The 23,683-nt window shown below is 34.2% G+C and overlaps 1 protein-coding gene across 5 annotated transcripts in view; it reads left to right on the top strand.

The window, feature by feature from the left end:
- Positions 1–23,683, top strand: part of ABCD3 (ATP binding cassette subfamily D member 3) — a 77,768-nt gene that overhangs the window by 28,326 nt on the left and 25,759 nt on the right. For 4 of the 5 annotated variants that reach the window (XR_007411479.1, XM_025417582.3, XM_035717995.2 and 1 more), the window contains exons 3-10: positions 1,842–1,940; positions 5,940–6,028; positions 12,442–12,511; positions 13,809–13,906; positions 14,248–14,371; positions 16,495–16,551; positions 18,737–18,879; positions 21,894–21,963. Coding sequence is in view for 4 of the 5 variants with exons in the window: in XM_025417582.3 (XP_025273367.1) it covers positions 1,842–1,940; positions 5,940–6,028; positions 12,442–12,511; positions 13,809–13,906; positions 14,248–14,371; positions 16,495–16,551; positions 18,737–18,879; positions 21,894–21,963 (750 nt within the window). In the remaining variant the exon portion in view is untranslated. The remainder of the gene's footprint in view (positions 1–1,841; positions 1,941–5,939; positions 6,029–12,441; positions 12,512–13,808; positions 13,907–14,247; positions 14,372–16,494; positions 16,552–18,736; positions 18,880–21,893; positions 21,964–23,683) is intronic. The other variant, XM_049111655.1, reaches the window with a different exon arrangement.

Genomic DNA, 23,683 nt, shown 5'->3' with positions numbered 1-23,683 from the left:
AACAGTGCCTGGGACTGAGTGAATATTTATTGAATGAATGAATGAGCACATGCATGTGTGAACGAAGTAGCCTGGGCTTCTAATTCAGTAGGATGAGATTTGCAACCTTCATAAGGTTTGAAAGACCCAAACTCTGTTCCAGGTACAGGGTAGGCTGGACCTTATCTATCTTAGTCTTTCTGATCTAACTCTAGAAACACAGTGCGTTCAGATTTCCTTTCTTAGTCTATGATTCTGTAATGCACTCAGTACTTGTTAGGATTATATAAATATAAAGCACTTAGCACAATGTCTGACATATAGATGGTAGCTTATTCTTATTCTCATTCAGTACACAAACTATTTCAGGTTCCTCAACTTAGATAAAACATATTTACAGTAAAGCTAATCTAATTATAGACTTTACTATACCCTGGGTATTTATTAAGAGTTAAGAAATAAGTGAACAGTGATTCTGGGAGTTGGGGGGAGGGGCTAGGTAGGAGGATCTGATCCTTCTTGTGTGTTGCCTGTTGCAAGAAGTTTCTCCTGTGTGATCTTCCAAACACTTCAGGTGTGGTAAAGTAAATAGTCTCGGGATCCCTGGGTGGCGCAGCGGTTTGGCGCCTGCCTTTGGCCCAGGGCGCGATCCTGGAGACCCAGGATCGAATCCCACATCAGGCTCCCGGTGCATGGAGCCTGCTTCTCCCTCTGCCTGTGTCTCTGCCTCTCTCTCTCTCTCTCTCTGTGACTATCATAAATAAATAAATTAAAAATTAAAAAAAAAATTAAAAAAAAAAAAAAAGTAAATAGTCTCTACCATACCCAATTCATCTCACTTTTTCCTGTTCCTTCAAAATGAAGAAACATCCGAGAGTGATAAGATTAATTACTGCTCCAAAGTTTCTTCAGTGATTTTGTGCTACACTGACTAGATAAACTCTAAATCCTTACTATGGTTTCAGAGGTCTTTTATAGACCCTGTCAATCTCTTCAGTGTCTCTCATTTTTCTCTTTGTTTTAGCAGTTCTGTCTGGCTCTTCAGTGTGTGCACTGAGTTTATTCTCAACACTTGGTTTTTGTGCTTGATGTTCCCTATGCTTGACTACTTTCCTTCCCCAAAGTTACCACATGGCTTCACTTTATTTATGTCTCAGCTTAAATGTCACCTCCCCAAAGAGCTCTTGCTTGTTATCCTATCTGAATCAGTCTTTTTTTCATGGTCCTGCCTAGTGTATCTGTAACAATTTATTGGTTTATTTTTATATTTCTCCTGCTTAGAATGTGAGCTGTAGGAATTAAAAAAACCTTGTTTGTCTTTAAGTTGATGAGGAAGAGAAAGTGAATTGGTAGATTGCATATTGGAAATGCTAAATGATAAACCTAGGAATCTAAATGTTTCCAGTAATTAATATCAGGAAAATTACTGTTCAGGATTTTAAAAACATTCTGCTGTTAATCAGGAAGTGGTATGTAATAAAGAGTCAGTAAGTACTTGACCATTTCTTAGCTGTCTCTCTGGTCTCATCTTTTGCTACTCTATCTTGCTTATAGTTCTAGCCAGATTGTCCATTTCGTTGCTCCTAAAGCAATTACATGAGCTTTCACCTTGGCATTTTGTACTTGCTGTTTCTTCTGCTTACAGTATTCTCCCAGATACTCATGTGGCCCAGAACTTCTTACTTCTTTATTTAGTTTTTGATAACATCTTATTTTCTTGAAAGCATGTTTGAAGAACAATGCATGTTTGTACTCTCTAAATGCAATATCCATTTTGATAGTTGTTACTATTGACTTAGATGAAATGTGGTTCCTTAATCTTACTTGTTATAAATATCTTAATTTTTTTTTTTTTAATATAGAAAGAGGGGAAAAAAGAGCGAGCTGTGGTGGACAAGGTGTTTTTTTTAAGACTCACACGGATTCTGAAAATCATGGTCCCTAGAACATTTTGTAAGGAGGTAAGTCTTAAATTACAATGTTAAGTGTTTAACTTTTAAGGTTATATGATATCATAACAATAAAATTATATACTATACTATAGGTCAAATATTTTCTGTGTAGGTAATGAAGACTACTAAATTTTTTTTCTTTAAATGATCTATTATCATTGCAAGTACGCTTGTTGTTTGGTGTCAGTTCTTGAATTATTTTCTCTTGTTTTTGAAGTAGTATTTCATTATATTTTATGTGAAATACTAGAGTACTTCAGTGCAGTTACCCTAAATGTTTTGTTTTAATATAGCTAAATTCTGTCAATAAAAACAAGATTAAATTTTGAAAGGCAAACTTTTTTATTACATTGAGATGTTCATAAGTCACATTGATATGGAATATGTTTGAAGGTTGTTTCATATTTGATTAAATATGTTTTTTGTTTGTTTGTTTGTTTGTTTTTTTAAAGATTTTATTTATTCACCAGAGAGACAGAGACATAGGCAGAGGGAGGAGAAGCAGGCTCCATGTAGGGAGCCCAATGTGGGACTCAGTCCTGGGACTCTAGGATCATTCCCTGAACTGAAGGCAGACACTCAACCACTGAGCCACCTAAGCATCCCATTGATTAAATATGTTTTTGAGATGCCCAAAATGATACATGAATTTTTCCCGTATTTTCAGGAAGTGAACTGATAGGAATAAAGTTTTATTATCCTTTTCTTTGTTCTTTTATCAAGATTATCTTTATCATTATCTGAGAAGTATTTTTAATGATTAAAAAATGAGGTAATGCTGTGTTCTCCATCTTTAATCACCTTTGTATAACTAGAAATATTATCATCTTTGTCTCTTTCTCCTCCCTATACTTCATCCTTTCAGTCACTGGTATTGGGTCATTTTTCATTCTAGACATTCTTAATGTGGATATTGTAGTGTTAGTAAGTCTCTCTTCAAAGAAGCTCCCCCTTTTTTATCTTCTCCACCAAATTTATCTTCTTGAAACGTAATGTTTTCCATTGTTAAAATTTTAAACAGCATTAGCCTTATAATCTATTAATAAAAAAAGCACTGTAATCCCCAACGAGAATGCACATTCCCCCATTACACTGGACTTGCTCTCTTTTTCCCTCACTTCTGCATCATGGCTAGTGGATTTCCACCCTTATAAATCTCTAAGACATAATTTAATAACGTTTTTTCCCCTAGTAAGATAGAGATAATACGTGTTTCCTTGAAGAAAAATTAGAAAATGCGAATAGATTTTTTTTTTCCTTCTTGGTGCTTCTTAGCCTTTCACTCAGAACTTCTATCAGTATTTTGGTGTCTAGCACATATTTTAATAAAAATGAGATCACACTGAGACTTTTTAAATCTGCTCCCTTCCTTATTTTTGAATGTTCTTTCCTTGAGTTTATTTTAGTCTTCCTTTCCATTCCTATTGATCTCACTATATATATCTTATCTGGATTATCATAATCTCTTAAATGGTCCTTTTGCCTCTTCTCATTTTCTTAATAGTCTTTTTTCTAAAACCTTAGTAAAAACACATTTGACTTCTTTTTTCTTGTAGGGTAAGTCACAACCTGACTTTGACCTTTCTTTGACTATCATCTGCTTGGAAGAGTCTTAGCTATTTTGTAGTCAGGCTCTGTGCTCTTGTGCTTTCATGACCTCATATCTGTGACATCCTGCCCCATTCCCCCAACAAAGACAGATACTAATAAAAAATAGCTTGATGCTCATTATCTTCTTGGTGAAGTTTTCTCATTCTACAACCCACCTGATTGAAGAATTCTTATTTAAAGTACCAGCTTTTCTGGAAAGATTTGTAAATTCCCCTCTTAATCAGTTAACAGTTCAGTGATCATTTGACCTTTTAGTAAGGGTTTTCTGAGTGTAAAATGAGTGTGAGACATTGGATAGATCTCTGGGAGTTAGTAAGGGAGATACCAGGGCCTAACTTGGCCAACCTCCCAGCTTGCTCTAGGCCTCGCTGTGCCACAGAGTCATTTTACATGCAATCTTTGAGAAATATAAAAATCCAGGTTTAACCCCAGTTCACGTAAGTAAAATAAACTCTTATAGAAATCACGGAAGAGGTAGAGATAGACTAACTGATTTAGGAAATAGAGAAATGATAATACCACTTATGAAAATATGGAAGCCATGCATATCATGAGGTGAGGGACTGCCTAAATCAGTGCAAATCTTTAGTTTCTGATACATTCTACAAACCCATTAATTCTGGGAGTGGTAGTGATTCTCAGGGCATCCTTTGTAGAAAGGCGTTTCAGGACCATTAGTAATCAAAGTTGGCCAGATTTTGCTAAAGTGAGACAAATAAAGTTGGTACTTATTTCAAGGAAAAATTAAGCCCAGAACAGAAAATGAAGGAAAAAAAATAAAGGATCTTTTTCTAGTGTTACCTTATACGTCAAATGATTTAGGATTGAGACTGTATTTAAGATCTGAATTAAAAGTTAGCATTACTGTTAAAGTGACATATACAGGTAGTGTTTATTAAAATCTGTTGCCAACTGAATACCTAACTTGCAGATGATGGATAGGATAAGATGGTATCTTTGCTTTCTGTCAAATGTTGGAGTAGCCGCTATCACTGCTCAGTTACATTTTTTGACATTGTCTTTTCTTATGGCTTTATTATTCTGTGTTTGACATTGTCTTTTCTTATGGCTTTATTATTCTGTGTTTATGACTCTCTGCCTTGTCTGCACCTGAAGTGCTGTATTTCTAGTACCTTCACCTTTTTTAAAAGCAATGTTTTGCAAAAATTACGTAAGTTATAGTTGCAGTTGCTACTCAGCACCATAACTTTGACTTTAAATATATTATTCAGCAAATGACCCTGCTGCCATATGCCCTCCTCTCTGACTTTAGCTTCTATATTACTGTCATTATTATTCCGATTTAGAAGATTTAAGTAGGGTCAGCTTTGACTGTGTTGTGTTGGAATTTGGAGGGTAGGTTCTCATCTCACAAAGAGAGAAGGGACTCCTGACTCGGCCTCTCATCTTTCCCCTGGGTAATCCCATCTTCCACAGCATTGCTTAAGTAATGTTCTCAAAATGACACATTTTAACATTTTGTTCTACCTAGCGGCTTGCAGTAGTTTAATATTGCTAAATTCTGCTGGATATCCACTTTGTTATTTGTATGACTTCAATCTATTATCTATTTCCTATTTCCCATTAAATTTTGTTCTACCTAGCGGCTTGCAGTAGTTTAATATTGCTAAATTCTGCTGGATATCCACTTTGTTATTTGTATGACTTCAATCTATTATCTATTTCCTATTTCCCATTAAATCCCTTATCTTCTTTTACTCAATTCTCATCCTCTCATCCTCTCCTCCTCTCTTATTTTACTTGGTCTGTTTAATGTATTCCTAACATCAGAACCCTCTTTTGCCAACCCAGGTCTTTCTATCCTGTCACTTATTACATGAAGTGATGCAAATTATTTACTTATTTACTATGCTGTTTTCTTATTTTTGTGTGTGTAAATCTTGCCTTAATCACTAAATTGAGGGCAGGGGCATTATTAGAGATTTTTTCCAACAAATTGAACCACATTTATCCCATTAGGCACAATTTTAACCTTCAGTATTTGCTTAACTGTACATTAATAGTTACTATCATTTTTTTATTAGATTTATATATTAAAAACATAAGACAACCACAATACACTGTGATTCAGGTAATGTAAGTTACACTGCTAGCTTCTGCTAATTGTATGAAGGCAAGTCATTTGAGCTGCCTGGGATTCACTTTTGAATTCTGGATGACAAAGTTAGATCAAATGCTGTGTAAGGCTTTTTAAATTTATATTATATTTTTAAATTCTTTTAAACTATATTTAAAAATCGCATATAGGTAAAATGTCAGCCACTGTGTTAAAACTAGAATAAAGATTTGAATTTAGAAATAAAAAACCTTTACCAAGGTAATGTTTCTTTTAAGTTTTAAAAATGCATTTATTTTACTATACCTGGTTTATTTTAGACAGGTTACTTGGTACTTATTGCTGTTATGCTGGTGTCTCGAACATATTGTGATGTTTGGATGATTCAAAATGGTACACTCATTGAAAGGTACTTTTCTATTCACCTTCCTCCTGTATGTATAAAATACTCATTTGTCTCATATTTAACATTATTTTAAGCAAGACATAGATACTCATTAGGTATAAATACTTAAGTCAAAGTATGTGTTAGTTCATTTACTTAAAAAGAGATATTTATTGAGTGTCTCCTATGTGCCAGGTACCATGCGACTCTGTGATAGGGATATGCTGGTGAACAGGGGAGACCCTGTGCCAAGCCCTGCAGAGCTGAGAGTTTATAGAGGGTTAGGAACAAGGAAATAAAATGCAGTATAAAAAATGTAGTGGGAGTTTAAAAAAGTCACCAAGTTGGATGTCTGAAATTAATGAGGTAATTTGGAGGAAAATAATGCCAAAGAATTTCGGAGAATCATATTGAGAATGTTTATTATAAGCACAAAAACAATTTGTTGACATTTCCTTCAATTTCTGAAGTTAGTGCTTTATATGTTTTTTCATTATAGTCTTTGTACATATTATTTCACTATAATTGATAATTTTGAATTTAAAAACTTACAGTAACAGTTGGGATGTTAACATTTATCTATTAAAAGATTTTATTCCTTGTGATACGAAATTGAATGTCAGAGTAAAACATTTTTCTTGGAATTCTGTTTCCTGGTATGCAGTATTTTATCAGAAAATTTCTTAAAATAATAACTTTCTGAATGCAGTACTTAAAATTTTTGAATGAAGGCTGTCTAATTTTGAATTAAGTTGGTTTTTTTCCCCTCATATTTTTGGTTTGCTTCTCAGTATTTGTAGAATGAGGAAGAATGCTTTATGCACATGTTTTCCGATTCATCTCTCTAGGAGAAGAGAAAAAGTTACTTGCATAGAATTAAAGCCAAATGCCTCAGAACATGTGTAATTGTGTAGGCTCTTGTATTCAACACAGGTCTTCTTGAAACCTGTGGTCGTGCCCTGCCCTTTTCTCCTAATCAAAGTTAATATAAAACAGCTTAAAAAGGAATACTTGAACATAGCTTAATGTTAAATAGTTTTACTGGTCTTAATCACAAACATATCCGTTCTTTCTTCCATTTTTCCACTTGTAACTGCCATTCCCAGAGTCAGTTGTTTTCTTTTTACTGTTCATCTCTACCTCTGCATTTCCGTGTAAGTTGTATTATTGTCCTAGATTTTTCAGTTTTAAAGGGCATGTATTTATTTCCTACTTTGAAAGATGGAAATTAGCTCTTTTATACTCCTACCCATGCCTGTGCCCATCCTTAGGTTGTTTTACTGCATTTTTTTGTTGTTGTTAAGTCAGAATTTATTGTTTACATTTTTTGCCTACTTAGAGCTGAGCCACATACTGTACTTTGGTAGTTTCTTTGATATACACAACTTTTTTCTCCCCCTGGCATTTAAAAATTACGGGTTTTTGTTTGTGTGCCTTAGTTTTTTGCCTACTTCTTACTAATTCAGCTCAAGCTTATTGACAACACTTTGTAAAATCTTTTCAATATTGTAATATGGTCATACACACCAGGCGATCTTTTGATTTTTGTCTATTACCACCCCACCCTATACCTCTTGTTAGTTTTTTCTCTTCTAACCCTAATCAATATTGATTGTACTTTAAGTTCACTAAAGAGCAGTCCTGTTTGAATTTGTTTTAATTATGATCTTGGGAACTTTTTTTTTTTTTTTTAAGATTTTATTTATTTATTCATGAGAGGCAGAGAGAGAGGCAGAGACAGAGGCAGAGGGAGAAGCAGGCTCCATACAGGGAGCCCGATGCGGAACTCGATCCTGGGACTCCGGAGTAACGCCCTGAGCCAAAGGCAGATGCTCAACTGCTGAGCCACCCAGGCGTCCCGACCTTGGAAACTTTTTAGATCTTTCTCTTCTGCATTAAATAACTGGTTTTCTGAATCCTTTGAATTCTTCCTTAGTTTACTTTCTCATTTTGGCATGTGCAGACTTTTTCTGAGAAGGGGCACTAGGGAAATAAATTTTTGAGACCTTGTAGATCTGATAAATAAGTCTTTCTTCTCCTCTTAAACTTGATTGCCAGTTTAGTTATATTTATACATTCCAACTTGGAAATCATTTTTTATTAGAATTTCGAAAGTATCACCCTCTTCTGTAGAGCTCAGCAGTTCTCAGCCTTGGTTGCAGGATGATTAGAATCATCTGGGGAATTTTGAGAACAATTAATACCTGGGCCTACCCCTAGAGATTCTGATTCAATTCATAATTAGTTTTGGAAGCATCTGTGGTGATTCTAATTCTAATGTGCAGCCATCGTTAAACACTGCTGGTCTAGCTGCCACATATGGTGTGGAGGCCCATTGCTGTGCTACTTGCCCTTCCTTAGCAGTGGATCTGTTTTTACCCCCAGTGGAAGTTTTTATGATCATTTTTTAAAATTGTTGATGTATTGCTGGTGTTTAGGAATTTACTGAATGTCACTGTGATTTTTTTTTTTTTTCCATTGTTCTGGACATTAGGTGGGCTCTTTTCAATTGAGAAACTCATTCTGCATTCTGAGAAATTTTCTTATGCTTTTAAAAAATTCTCCCTCTCCATTTTTTTCCTGTATTTTTCTGGAATCATTATTACTTGCGTGCTGGAACCCTAAACTGATCATCTGATTTATCTCTTAATTTCTCTACTGTTTAATCTCTAACATTTTATTTTCTGGGAAAAATTTTTTTTTTACTTTATCCAATGAATTTGTATTTATCATCATTTTATTTTCAAGAGTTATTTTTTGTATGAATGTTCATTTTAGAGCAATCATTCTTTCAAGCGTGTGACTTTTTTTTTTTTTTTAAACTTCCTGCATTTTCTATTTCTTCTTGGTCCTCAGTTGTTCTGATTTGTGTTGATCATGTGAGAAGCTTTCCTCAGTTTTCATTCTTGCCTGTCCACTCATCTTTAAAAGTGAAGGGCTAAAAAACTTGCTATAAGTTGAGGGCTTATTGATAGTCTGGTCTCCTTGAATGGTGTTTGTATAGAGAGTCTGGTTATTTTTGTGTGTGTGCCCTAGTGAGGAATCTTCTAACAAATTCAAAGAAGTTTGTCATAAACACAATTGAAGTGTTTACTTGTTGCTGCTAGCATATCAACTCTGAAGGATCAATTTTATTGCTAAGTTCTGTTTATATGAGCTGTGTACATAAGCAATTATCCTTTGTATAATGTAGAGAAGACCTTTATGCCCTTTTACATGCTTATAGAATTTTATATTTTTTCCTTTGATGACTTTATTATCTAAATGCCATATTTGTTAATAAAAATACAGGCTTTCCAACTATAGCATTGTTATATACCTATAGCAAAAACATACAGCTTATATTCATTATAAGCATCCTATTAGCTATCTGTGTAGAAGTCACATATTACATATAAAGAACCTTGCACAACTTTGTATAGTAGTTTATTTTTAAAAAATTTTTTTCTTTTATTTACATTTTATGATTTCTTGTTTTTGTAATCCGAAAGAATAATATTTGCTCTTATAAACTAGGGATTTCCAACTTTAGTTGAATAGATGCTAATTTTAATTTTCTCACATACTTAATGCCCTGAATAAAATGCATTGCAGAGAGTAGATTGTACATTAACTGGTGATGATAGACAAGAAGAAAGTTATCTAACATGAGCCAGCTAGTAATCAATTTGGGTACTCATTTTAAAAATTTAGATATGAGATGGAAAAAAAAGTGAAAAAAAAAAAAACCCTAAGAGTTTCTAAAAAACATACTATTTTGATACTATTTAAACTTACAGAAAAGTTGCAAGAACAATACAAGGAACTTCCTTATACTCTTAACCCATAATCATCAATTGTGAAAGAGTAATTTTAAAGTAAATTGTTAACTTTCTCCTTGATAAATATTTTTGAGCTTCTATGTATAAGATCTTTGATATTTGGTTAAATTTAACATTTTTAAACATTGTGAATTCATAATATGAAACAGTTTTATTGAAAAATAACACCTTACTCTAACTTGCTACTAAAGCTACATTATAAATTAGTTTTTCTGTTTATTCCTTTTTGTTTCTTCCAAAGAGATTTAGATACATGTATTTCTGCTAAAAAAAAAAAAAAAAAAAAAAGTCTGAAAGAGACTCATTATGGTCCTTAATGTGCATTTTAATATCCTTTACATTTTTAAAAAGGCTTGTTAGCAGTGGCTACTAAAGAGTTTGGAATATGGGCAAATTTTAATAGGACGGAGACTCCTTCTTTAAGCTAGAAAATGGGAATTTCATGATATGGAGGAGATTCCTTCATATCTTGTTGCTTATATAATGTAAAATTATAAAGATATATTTTATTTTCACCCATTTGATTGTAAGCAGCATTTTATAATCACCAAGTTATTTTTTATGAAGATCCATGCATGTTTTGGAGGTAATATTATGTAAGCTGTAAAACCACTTTTTATTATTATTTTTCTTTTTCAGCGGAATAATAAGCAGAAATAAGGCTTTATTCAAGAAACCATTTTTTAAATTTATAGCTGCTACTCCAATGGTAACCATTGCTGAATGATAGCATGTGCTTTACCAAGTTTTATAATCTTGTGTGTTTCACAGCTTGGATGCACTAAAGCACTTTGGTTTTATGTAAGGTTTGGTTCAAACAATTTTAATATAAACCTCTAAACTTTTTGTACTGTCTAAATTGCTCTTGTTTTTAATATTCTTATTTCTAGAAACCACATTTTTATGTGGTTCTATTTTGGCTTTTTCTAGTTCAACTTAAATTATTATTATTTTTTAAAGATTTTATTTATTTATTCATGAGAGACACACACACACAGAGAGAGAGAGAGAGAGAGAGAGGCAGAGACACAGGCAGAGGGAGAAGCAGGCGCCATGCGGGGAGCCCGATGTGTGACTTGATCCTGGATCTCCAGGATCACACCCTGGGCTGAAGGAGGCACTAAACCGCTGAGCCACCAGGGCTGCCCTAGTTCAACTTAAATTAAAAAACAAAAAATTGTTTAGCACTTCTATCAAAATTGGACTGTTAATTGTTCTGTCAATCTAAAGTAACATTTCCCAAGTATGTTCTATGGAATGCCAGCTATGACAGCTACAAAGCCCTCTCAGAGCATCTTAATGCACATGTTTTATGTTAAGAGCTTTGAGAAGGTCTTTGATAAAGACATTTGTTAGCTTTGTGTAACTCAAGTTTTCTCAAATTTATTTTACCATGCAACTTTTTTGCTCTAAAAGGCCAATTAACATTACTTGGCATTATTCACCTACTCTCTCACAAAAATAAAATTATTTCTGTATCACATACCCTTTTTTTTTCATATATGTGGAGCTAGGTTTAAATAATTTAGCACAGTGTTTTTCAAAATATATTTTACTTATATTGAGGAATATTAATAAACATTTGAAAAAAGAATGTGTGATCAAATAAGTTCTTGATATTTTTAGAACAGATAAATATGTAAAATAAATTAAAAAGATAAAAGAGGATTTGGTCTAGTTGTAGTGTGTTAACAGATCTGAAGCCTCTACAAAACCATTCTGAGGCTCTGAGAAACCCTGCCAGTCTACTCTCTGTCTCTTGTTTGCCAGGGTCAGCAAACAAGGTTCCACTGGTCACATCCCACTGCCATCTGTTTTGGAAATTTTTATTAGGGTGCAGCCAGTCCCATTCTTGCCTGTTTTTGCTCTGCAGTAGCAGAACTAATTGAAACAGATACCTTACCTTGTGGCCCACAAAATCTTAAAATATTTACTCTTGACCTTTTACAGTGAGAGTTTGCTGATCTGATCTCATTAGGTTATCTCTGCCATTAATTCATACAAATGAGAATCAGGATATTTAAATATTTAAAAACAAATACTAGTTTATTTCATCCATAATAACCCATTGCTGGCTCTATCAACTTGTTTCCCCATCTAAACCCTTTTTGTGGTAGCATATGCCTTTTTTTAAATTACAATTTTTATGAAGGAAAGAACTAAGGAAATCATTGTTTTTTTTTTTTTTTTTGGTTGTTGTTGTTAAAGATTTTATTTATTTATTCATGAGAGACACGGAGAGAGAGGCAGAGACATAGGCAGAGGGAGAAGCAGGTCCATGCAGGAAGCCTGATGTGGGACTCGATCCCAGGACTCTGGGATCATGCCCTGAGCCAAGGGCAGATGCTCAACCACTGAGCCACCCAGGCGTCCCAGGAAATCATTGTTATTTAATTTTGCCGTTTATAGAGTGATTTCAAGAAGCCTATTTAAAATGATCAAATTTCAAAAGTTGGAAACATGTTTTTGCAAGAAAATGTTTTTCAGCATCTTTTTTTTTATTGATTCTTTTGAGTCAATAAAAACTTCCAAGAGTAATTTTAGAGCTTTACAGGTGTTCTTAGTGTTAAATATTGCTTCTTTTGCAACTAATGCATTGCATGTGGTGGTTTGCAGTGGTATCATTGGTCGTAGCAGGAAAGATTTCAAGAGATACTTATTCAACTTCATCGCTGCCATGCCTCTCGTAAGTGTAATTCCTTAAAAATCTTTATATAGGGAAAAATTTGGATCTTACTAAAGTCTTCAGATATTTTTGCTTCCTAAGTTTAAAGATTTATGGTACTAAGTTCCTATTTCAGTTTTAGTTTTGTAACTTATAGCAGAGTTTTTCAATGTAAACCTTTATACTAGATAGTAAACATTAATTAGGTTGAGTTCAGTTTCATTGTATACACATGTGAATGTGTACATATGTGTTATTTTATTCTCACCTTTAGGCCAAGGTGTCTGATGTTTAGTAGCATCCCACTTGATGGCAGTAATGTCCTCCCCCAGTTTTGACAAACAAAATGTAGGACATAGCTAGATATCCAGGGGAGACTTAGGAGATGGGGGTAGACATGGTGGCAAAATCACCCTGATTGAGAACCATTGCTTGAGGCTATAAACTGTTATAGTAACTGAACCACTAATGTAGTTTCAGTGAAATTGGGATTTATTATCTGAATTTATTAAAAATAAAGGTCAGTGTTAGGTTTAAATCACAAGTGATAATTTTTAGCTTGGTTCTTTATTGCCACTGTAAGAATTTTTGTATTATAAATAGGGAGAAAAAAGCTTGATTATAAAATCTAGCTACTTAGAAAATGTCAGATATTTAATAAAACTTGACGATATAGTTATATGGTTTTTAGACCTTTAAAAAAAGCTTGAGATAAGTAGTGTAGATATCAGTAAAAGATTGAGATTCCATAAACAACCAGCATTTTCTTGAGAAAATATTTATGTAAATGTGAGTTTGGAACTATGGAATAATTAATTTTAATATAATGATGGAAAAGAGAAGTAGAGGTGACTCTAGAAATAATCTGGAAATGGTATTAGTTGATATGAAATTTATAGTATTTTTGTAACAAATGCAAGTAGAATTTCATTGTCTAGGGTTGTGTAGTGTTTGTAGTAAGAAATAGAAGGTACAAACAAAAATGTCAGGGCTCCTTTACATTGGATACAAAGGTGACAGATTTGGCTTTTTGTTTGTTTACAAAAGTATCAAGTTGTTTCTCATAATTAATGATATTAACATACTCTAAGCTTCAAGAAAGGTTTTAATGTATCAGGATAATATAGCCAATTGCATTTGTGTAGCATGTTCTCTTTGTATCTTTGTAAACTGAGTAAAACAGAACCGAATTATGTCAATTTGGACTATCAGTTATAAAAATCATAGATTTCGGGACAGAGGCAATGATAGAAAAATAAATTATAATTTTGTAAGCAGAAATGTAATAAAACCAGTAATATGTGTTTGTTTGTTTCAGATCTCTGTAGTGAATAACTTCTTGAAGTTTGGGTTAAATGAGCTCAAACTGTGCTTTCGAGTAAGACTAACTAAATACCTCTATGAGGAGTATCTCCAGTAAGTGATAACCTATTTTTATGTTAAAAATACTTAAATAGAAATGCTTGTGATATTGAGATATAGAAGTCTTTCTTTTGTATTGGATATGTTGTTCAAGGAAATTGCTCTTAGACTCAGAAGCACATTGTGAAAGATCTTAGCAATTTAGACTCTAATCCTGGCTCTTCGATTAATTTGCAAGTCTTCCTTCTCTGGACTTGCTTCCTTATCTCTAAAGTAAGGACAGTCTTTAAGGCCTCTTTCAACTCTTAACTTCTGTTTCTCTGAATTTGTACTGTGTGCTAGAATGTGAACTGTTTTTAAAATAATTTTAAATTATTTTCTTACATCTATTTTAGAGCTTTCACATATTATAAAATGGGTAATCTGGACAACAGAATAGCCAATCCAGACCAGCTGCTTACACAAGATGTGGAAAAGTTTTGTAACAGCGTAGTTGATCTGTATTCAAATCTTAGTAAGGTAAGTTTCTTTATTTTCTTTTTAAAAATTATTTGCTAATTTGTTGAGTTTTGAATCTCAGCAAATTTATATAGAATTGATTTGATGGACATATAGCATATAAATACTAAGTGCTTTTATAAGAGAATTAGACTTGTTATAATAGTTTTGATTCCAGTTATTTTCTCTTATTTTTGGAGGTGCCTAAGAATTTACTGTCTTGCAAAGATTTTGTATGAATTTTGCAGGCTGATTTCACTAAAACAACAGAAATGTAAATTTTTGTCACCTGACCTGTGAACTTGTGGCAGTTGGTAGAAATTGATCGTCTAGTTATGTTTCCAGTTCCACATCCATAACACTAGGCTAGGACTTTTTCCTTCCTGTCCATTTCTGTGCTTCATTATCTCTAATTCTAATACAACATTTGAATAATAGTCAACAAATTTTCATAAGATACTAGTTTATTTCAGTTTTCTAATTACTGTTTCCCCTCCGAATATTGCCAAAGCTCTTGAGACTGATGATGGGCTTTAACCAGTTTTCTTCCTGCCAATTTCTTCAGATCTTATTCATCTTACTATCTTATCTCACTACCTTTTACAGCTTTGCTATCGTTTTCCTATTAAGTCCTCTTCTTTGCCATCACCTCCAGTCTTGTCTGGGACATGTACAGGGCACCTGCAAGATAATCCACCTAGCATTTCCTCCTCTTATCCTAGATGCCCTATTTCCGACTCTAATTGACATGACTGCTCTTGGTCTGGAGTGGGGGTTTGTCTCAAAGTGGACCAATTATAGTATCCTTGTGTCTGGCCACATTTGATCCAGATATCCACTCGTAGTCAAAAGAACGATATACAAGGGGCCAGGTCATATTGTAAGAATAGGAATGCTACTGCTTCAACCATGTGGATAGAGGGATGGCAGGCAATTCTTAGAAAAGTGCTGTGTATCCATAAGACCTTCCCCCCTCATGACAGACCCATTACTAGGATGTCTTTTCACTTCATGCCAAACTTTTTACTCAGGTACCCAGAAGGCTTTACTAACTGATTCCATACTCTAGGAACTCTGAAAACTATAAATTGTTCATTAATTCAGCTTTCTTTTACTCCCATTATCACATTTTGTAGTTATCTGTGTATATAGGGGTGGGGGACTGTATATACAAATTTTTGTGTAATTCTGTAGACATTGTTATGTATTCTTTACATCTTGGCACTTGAGCAGCTCTATAGCTCAGATCTTATCACATTGGCAATAGAGAAAAATTTAAAATAATTTTAGTGGTGCTCTGCACTACAGTATATTTACTGTTTTTAACATCTCATTATTTAAACTGTGACTTAAAAAAATAAACTGTGACTTAAATGATGAGTCATTTTTGTCAACTTTTAAATGTGCTTGAAGTTTATAAGTATGTCTAGCTTCTTGGTAATTTATAAGGCAAAACAGAAGAGGTTAACAACAGCCAACAAAAAGGAGTGGCTATAGACTTAAAGTGAATGAATATAATATGGGGTTTTTGAAAAACACTTCAAAATATGTACAAACTTTTATGTCATTTGAGTTGTCTCTGTGTAAGGAGCAGTAGTATATTAATGTCTTGTTTTAGTTCTAGAAGCTTGAGTTTTATATCAGAAAATTATAGGCTCATTCATTTATTTCAACATATGGATATTGAATAGAATTAGACAATAGTACGAGCATGAAGGACCTTTTGTTTTATAGGTTTAGGTATATAGGAACCAGAAAAGCTGGTATTAGATTTGGGGTTACATCTCTGGTCCTTTTATTCAGTGTCTTTACACTACATTAAGAAGTTACTAAGTTACTAATGGTTAATTATCACAGTAGAACTACCTTAGTTGGTGGAAAATGATACATGTTTTTCCCACTTGATGGTCAGTAGACATTGGTTATGGTCTCTCTATTTTAAGTTTTGTGAGAATAAGAACTGTTGCCTTTATGTATTTGTTGTTTGTTGTTTATATACTGTTATAGTACATTAAATGTGATGGGAATGCTGCATGTTGACCATTATATGTTAAATGTTGAACGACATTTTATATTTATCATGTTTTATTAGCTACCAGTCTACACAATCTTCTTTTTAATTTTTTACCTTCTAATATTTACAGCCATTTTTAGACATAGTTTTGTATATCTTCAAGTTAACAAGTGCAATAGGAGCTCAGGTAAGTTTAATCTTTTAATCTGTTTATCTATCTATCTATCTATCTTTTAAATTGCTATAGTACTGTGTTGTAAATAGCCAGATTGTTTGTAGGAATTTTTATGTATCTCATGTACCTAATAAAGTCTAGTTATAAAATAATACTGTACTAGAGACTTGAAAAGTGCTCTAATTTGGTGTTTGAATTTTCCTTAAGGTAGATACTTGGAAAATTTGTGGCATTAATAACCAGAAGTGCTTAAACCTTAACATTCATGTTCTTACTGTTGTAAAGTAATGTCTAAAAAGAGATTTGGAGGCAGCCATTTTAATATAAATGTTAAAATATCAGAAATACCTTTAGAGTGGCTATACTGGTTTATAACATAATATGTAAGTTTATAATAATATAAATGGTTGACTATCTCATGAGCCTTATTATCCTGTCACTCTAATATTTGTGTTGGTAAGAATGACGTTTAAACTTTCTCTGAGTGTCCTTATTGAAGTATAACTTTAGTCATGTAATATGTGCTGTTACTGTTACATACTTATTACATGACCATGTGATAGTGTGACTATTCTGTGTGTATATATATATGTACATGCATATGCATACACATCTTGTAGTTGATTAATACATAATTTATACAGTGGTTTTTGCCACTTTCCAGAACACCGGGGAGAGTAGTTTTTTATCTGAATTTTCTCATCTATCCTCCTAAACTTTTGCAACCCTGTGATACAGGTTTAATTATTCTTCTGGCTTGTTTTTACTATAAGCAAGTGAGGGGCAGCCCTGGTGACTCAGTGGTTTAGCACCGCTTTAGGCCCAGGGTGGGATCCTGGAGACCCAGGATCCAGTCCCACGTTGGGCCCCCTGCATGGAGCCTGCTTCTCCCTCTGCCTGTGTCTCTGCCTCTCTTTCTCTGTCTATGTCTCTCATGAATGAATAAATTAAAAAAAAAATCTTTACTATAAGCAAGTGAATAGGCCTAATCCCTCCTGTCTCTGTGCTGCAGTATTTTTATGGTACTTACTACATTTTTATAATACCTAAATACCTCTCCATGTATTCCTGTTATCTGATTCTGCATTTCTCAAAGGTAGAAACTGTTTTAGTTCTCTCCTTTGCCCACTCTTGCATTGATTGTTGAATGCATCAGATCAATCATATTTAATTAAAAAATATTGAATACAAATTATAGTCCACATTTATTGTACTAGGTAGTGGGGATAAAAAAAAATAAGACACAGTTCCAGCTGAAAAAGGTTTATAATCGAGTGAAAGAATAGGTATTCAGGCAGTTATTATGCAGAGTGATAAGTACAGTAGTAACAGAAGTTATAATATTTTGTGTCTGAAGAACTGGAGGTGATATTTGAGCTGCTCTGAGGAGGATGAGTTATCTGTTAGATATGTCGAGCTTTCAGAGCACTTCATTGAATGGCACGTTCAGGAAATAGTTTTAGTATGACAGATCCTAGGATATAGAAGGAGTGAGGGAAGTGCTTGTGATAAGCTCAGAGAGGTAAACTTAAAAGTTTCTCGCTTCGGTTAGTTAATGATGAAGTTACTCACCAAGTTAGAAGTTATGGCAGCTGCAAACAAAATGTAAGAAGGGAAAAGCAGGTAGAGCTTATCTGGGGGACTTTAGATTGAGGCCCTACAGAATAGTGAGGTGAAGGTATATGGTATTTACTTGGAAATGCTACCTTAGATTCTTAAGAGTGATGGGGGTAGAGATAAAAATTTGGGAGAAAAGATTTAAGGATGAAACCTCAGGGGGGAAAAAAAAAGAAACCTCAGGGAATATTAACATTCCAACAGAAGGAAAAAAAAAAAAAAAGAGAGAGAGAGATCTGAGAGTTTTTGTGGAATCTTAAGGGAATATCAGGAAGCGTTCCATCAAGAGTTTTAGATGCCATAGGAAGAATGAGGACTACAATGAGGAGTTTTTAGGTAGGCAATTTCAGGAAAGCTGGGGATGAGCTACCGTGTTGAAGAAGGAACAGAATAGGTGAGTAGTTAAAAACATGAAGGCCCAGTGTGTATTTTCTCAAAAAAGAAATAAGGGGGAAAAAGTAGCCAAAAGAGCAATTTCTCTCAAAGTCACTGGAGCTGATGATAGAAATTATGCATGTTGCATCCAGTGAATTTATTATGATATCCTTGAACTTCGTATATTCTCTTCCAAAAATAATAGGGCCCAACAAGTATGATGGCCTACTTGATTGTTTCTGGGCTATTCCTAACTCGACTTAGAAGACCCATTGGTAAGATGACAATAACTGAGCAAAAGTATGAAGGAGAGTATAGATTTGTTAATTCCCGGCTCATCACAAACAGGTAAGGAGAAATGTATTAAATTTAGGTGTACTAAAAATTTGTTTTTTATGGATATTGTTGTCATATAACTTAACTCCACAAAGTCTGGTAGGCACTCTTACAAATTTGTATTTGTGTGTGTGTCTGTATTTACCTCTTTTGAATAACACATTATGAAGAATACCAGTTTTATAGATTAGTAATCCTCAGCATTTCTCTCTCATTTTCAACTGTGTAGTATCCCTGGTTCACCTCTTCATATCTTTTATTGACTAATTTTCTGTTGATTTCACTTTAAACACACTCAAAGTTCAATTCAAATTCAAATTTACTTACAGGGAACCCTGAGTGGCTCAACAGTTGAGCGTCTGCCCTCCCCTCAGGGTGTGATCTGGTCTCCCTTTGGGCTCACTGCATGGAGCCTGCTTCTATGTCTCTGCCTCTCTCTCTCTGTGTCTCTCATGAATAAATACATAAAATCTTTTTTAAAAAATTTACTTATAATACTTCTTCAAATGAAAACCTGTCTCAATTTATCCACAAACACTTTTATTTTGAGACTATATATGGAATACTAATTCAGTAATTCAGTCTCCCTAAATGTATCTCTACCTATTTTCCAGGCATTTTCCAAAATAGGAAGAAAAAGTATTAGGCTTTGGAGCCAGCCTGACTAGTTTCAGAATATGCCTCCTCCACTTATCAATTATATATAATATGACCTTGGCAAGTTAGTTATAGCTTCACTTATCTTGTTTATAATGGAGAGTATAGTACTATCTTGAGGATTAAATATGAGATAATATACAAAGCTTCCAGCAAAGGTTTTGATATGTAATAGGTACTCAGTAAATTTTCTCATGTGTTGCTCTATAAACCTTAAGTCATTTTAAGGGTCCTAATCTTTATTTAGTATGTAAAGCATTTACAAAATTACTCAGATTACTCTTTTAACGGTTCCTTCTTCCTTTATTTCCTTGTATTGCTAAAATGGTACCAATTTTAAACAGAGTGTTGTGCTGTAGGTATGTGGAAGAATAGACGGTTGGTTGTGCAGAGAGATGATTTGCCAAGTGAATCAAAGATGGTATCAGCTAGAATGCGTTCTTTTGTGAGAAACAGAAAACCCTGACTCAGGTAGCTATAACAATAAGCACATTTAGTACTTGACATAAGAACTCTTAGATAGCCCCATTCCAGGCACAACAGGATCAGGGCTCTGGCTCTTTGATGTTCTCCTGGCTCAGCCGTCTTTTGTATGTTGCCCCTTCCTCAACCTAATTTTTCTTGTGATCACAAGATAGCAAAAGCAGTTCCAGATCTCATTAGTCCTCCCCTGTAACAAATGCTGAAATAAAAACAGGCCATTTCTTTAGGGGCAGGAACCAAATGGAACTCATTCCTTATAGATAAGGTTCCATTCCTAAACCATTTGGGTGCATAGGAAAGTATAGATGGATAACTAAGGAAATTGGAGCTCTCTTACTTAGGAAGAAAGTTGTGGTAGATAGGCAGCCATAGTGTTCTGGGATGTTTTTACCCTTTAAGATCGTATGGAGCTAAATGAGTCAGAAGTAGAATGCTCACCTCCTCTTCCTCCATAGGAAGATACTCATATGTGCAGAGGAGGTAGGAGGACAAGAGAAAAGTAATTATAGGTATGGAATTGTTGCTTAAATTGGGATTCTGATACCCTGGGGCTCTATATTATCCTGCCAAGGAAATAGTGAAACACAAGTCAAACATGATTCATCTTTATACAAAGTTAATTTTGTGGGACACCTGGGTGGTTTAGCGCCTGCCTTCTGCCCAGGGCGTGATCCTGGAGCCCTGGGATTGAGTCCCACATCGGGCTCCCTCCATGGGGCCTGCTTCTCTCTCTGTGTCTCTGCCTCTCTGTGTGTGTGTCATCAATAGATAAAATCTAAAAAAAAAAAGTTAATTTTGCTTGAAGGGGTTGTGGCAAGAGCTACCTTTTTTTTTTATAATGGAAAAAAATGCAGGTACATTTTGGATTAGACTGTAAAATTCACATATTTTTTTTAAAATTCACATATGCAGGTACATTTTGGATTAGACTATAAAATTCACATAATGGAAAAAAATGCAGGTACATTTTGGATTAGACTATAAAATTCACATATTTAAAAGAGACTTTAAAGAAGTATTAGGTGTTTATCGAAGGCTTTTTAAACTATACCCCCTAGATTCCTATGTAAATCTTTACTTTGCTGTAAGAATTATTTTTCTAGGAATGTTTACATCATACTGAATAGGGAGTGGAAAGACTAGACTTTAGAGTCAGATATGAGTTACAGTCTCAGCTGCCTAACTTGCTAGCTGTATGACTTTGACAGACTTTTCTTAACTACACTGAACCTTTCTTCATCTGTACGAATGCCCTTTTTCTTCTAGTCAGGATTCTTGTGGTCCTTATGGGGCCATTCAGGCCAGCTCAAGAAAAGGGAAGTTGTTGTGAGGGTATGGTGGATTCCCGGCATAATAACGACTGTGCAGCCAGGGCTCCTGGAAGCCGGCATTGTGAGGTTGTTCGGACTTGGTTTGCTTTTTAGTCTTTCAAAAGCTGTATGTCATGGCATCACTCTGTAGCTTCTCTTAGCTATTGTTTTCTCCTCTCCCTCCTGTAGGATCTGTACTCCATTTGTCGTCTATAATGGCTATCCCAGCCCTGCCTTCCTATATGTCATAGCAACTTCCTTCTTATTTCTTATTAAAGAAATTAAATTAATTAAATTTCTGAGAACTAGCCCAGCACATCTTTTCCAACCAGGCTACGTAACTTGTATATGCAGCATATGGCTGCTGTTCGGTCTGTGATCCAGTTAGGTGTGTATTCCTTTGCTCTCTAATCAGCTGAGCTAGGAGCAGGGTCTCAAGTACAGACAGGACTGTGGCCAGACATACCCATTAAGCTTATAGTCTTAAGTGTCGATTTAAATAAAATATTCCGTCATCAAATACTTTTCAGGCATTGGTAATATTAAAATTAATTACTAAATTATTTTCTTTAATAGTGAAGAAATTGCCTTTTACAATGGGAATAAGAGAGAAAAGCAGACAATCCACTCAGTCTTCCGAAAACTGGTAAGATAATATGCTTCAGGCTCATGAAGTTATAGAAAGATTTTTTTTTTGCTTATGTTGATCTGTATCTATATATACCTATATAGGTATATATCTTAAATCTTTAAGATACTTATTTTTAAATAACTATGAAGTATTTTTATACTGTATTTTCATAAAAAATAAAAGAATAAAAATTATCATATCAGTATATAAAGTTTCCCAGCTACAAAAATAGATTGATTTGTTAAAGCAATTGTCAGTGTAGTTTTAGAGGTTGCTTAGTAGTTTTATTTAGTGATGTTTTGTTTTGTAGCATTTTGTTTTTGTTTCTGTAGCATTCTTGAAGATACTATGGTAATTATTATTTAGAATAGGGGCCAGCAAATTATTTCTATAAAAGACAAGATTATACATATATAGTTTAGGCGTTTCAGACGTTATGGTCTGTATTGACATTCAAAAGTAGTCATATACTCTACGTAAAGAACTTGTATATTGTATATTTTAAGAACTATACATAAATCAGTTTTTATTTTCTTGCGATTTGGAAAATTTGAATTCAAGTAATTGGAAAATTTGAATTCAAGTAATTTCATTACTTCATTCCAAAGATATTGAGTGCCATCTAGATGCCTGAGCTTATTCCAGGTTCTAGTAATAATAATAGTGGACATAACCTATGAAAATCCTTCCTCTAAAGAGCTTACATTGTAGTGGAAGTTTGTGAAACTAAAAATACATTTGAGGTGATTTAAAAAGGTTAGAGAAATTGTCATTTAAAATTATTTCAGGGGTGCCTGGGTGGTTCGGTTGGGTGAGTGTCTAACTCTTGGTTTTGGCTCAGGTCATGATCTCATAGGTTTTGGGATTGAGCAGCACATTGGGACTCTGTGCTCAAGAGGGAGTCTGCTTGGAAGAGTCTCTCTCTGTCTCTTCCTCTCCCTTTCTAGAATAGATAAACCTTTAAAAAAGTAAATTCTTTTAGAAATTGGATTTTTGTCTTACTTATATTTGACATGACTGAACTCTGATAGTGCTCACTGATAAAATGCACTTAAGGTAATTTTTCCAGAGAACTGCGGTTGATCAGCTCACTCTTTATATGGCTTGCTTATTCTTTTCCTTTAGATTTTAGCCCAAAAGTTAACTTACTGTGGCCTTGCTTTCTCTGGTTAGTCTGTCTGAAATGGCTTCCACCAGTTACTTCCCAATTTAATGCAATTTATAATTATCTTATGTACAAACATTTGTCTCACTTGTTTACACTTGTCTCCAAGTGTAAACTCCATGAGTTCAGGGACTTTGTCTATTTTATTCATTATTGTACCTTCAGCATTGAGCACAGCATGTAATATGTTGCATTCATTGAATAAATGTTTCAGTCATTGTCCTTTTGCAAAAGATAGAGGATGCCACCCTCTACTCAGAAAACTCATATTTTAGTAGAGGAGAGACGATAAATAACAATATTTTATATGGTTCTGGATAGTAGTGAATTCTGTGACCAAGAATAAAATGGGATGAAATGGTACAATGTGGTGGCGGTGGTTGCCTAGATACTTTAGGTAGGATGGCAAGAAGGTTGGTCCTGAAGTGACATTTTATCAGAAACCCGCATGGAATGAGGAAATTAGTCACAAAATAGAAATATCTAGGACAACAATATTCCTGGCAGAGGGCAAAACAAGAGGAAAGCCTTAAGACAGGACCATGTTTGAGGAGCCAGTATTTCTGGAGC

The sequence above is a fragment of the Canis lupus genome, chromosome 6, assembly GCF_003254725.2.
Source record: "Canis lupus dingo isolate Sandy chromosome 6, ASM325472v2, whole genome shotgun sequence".
Lineage (NCBI taxonomy): Eukaryota > Metazoa > Chordata > Mammalia > Carnivora > Canidae > Canis > Canis lupus.
This window is presented reverse-complemented; position numbering and strand designations above follow the sequence as displayed.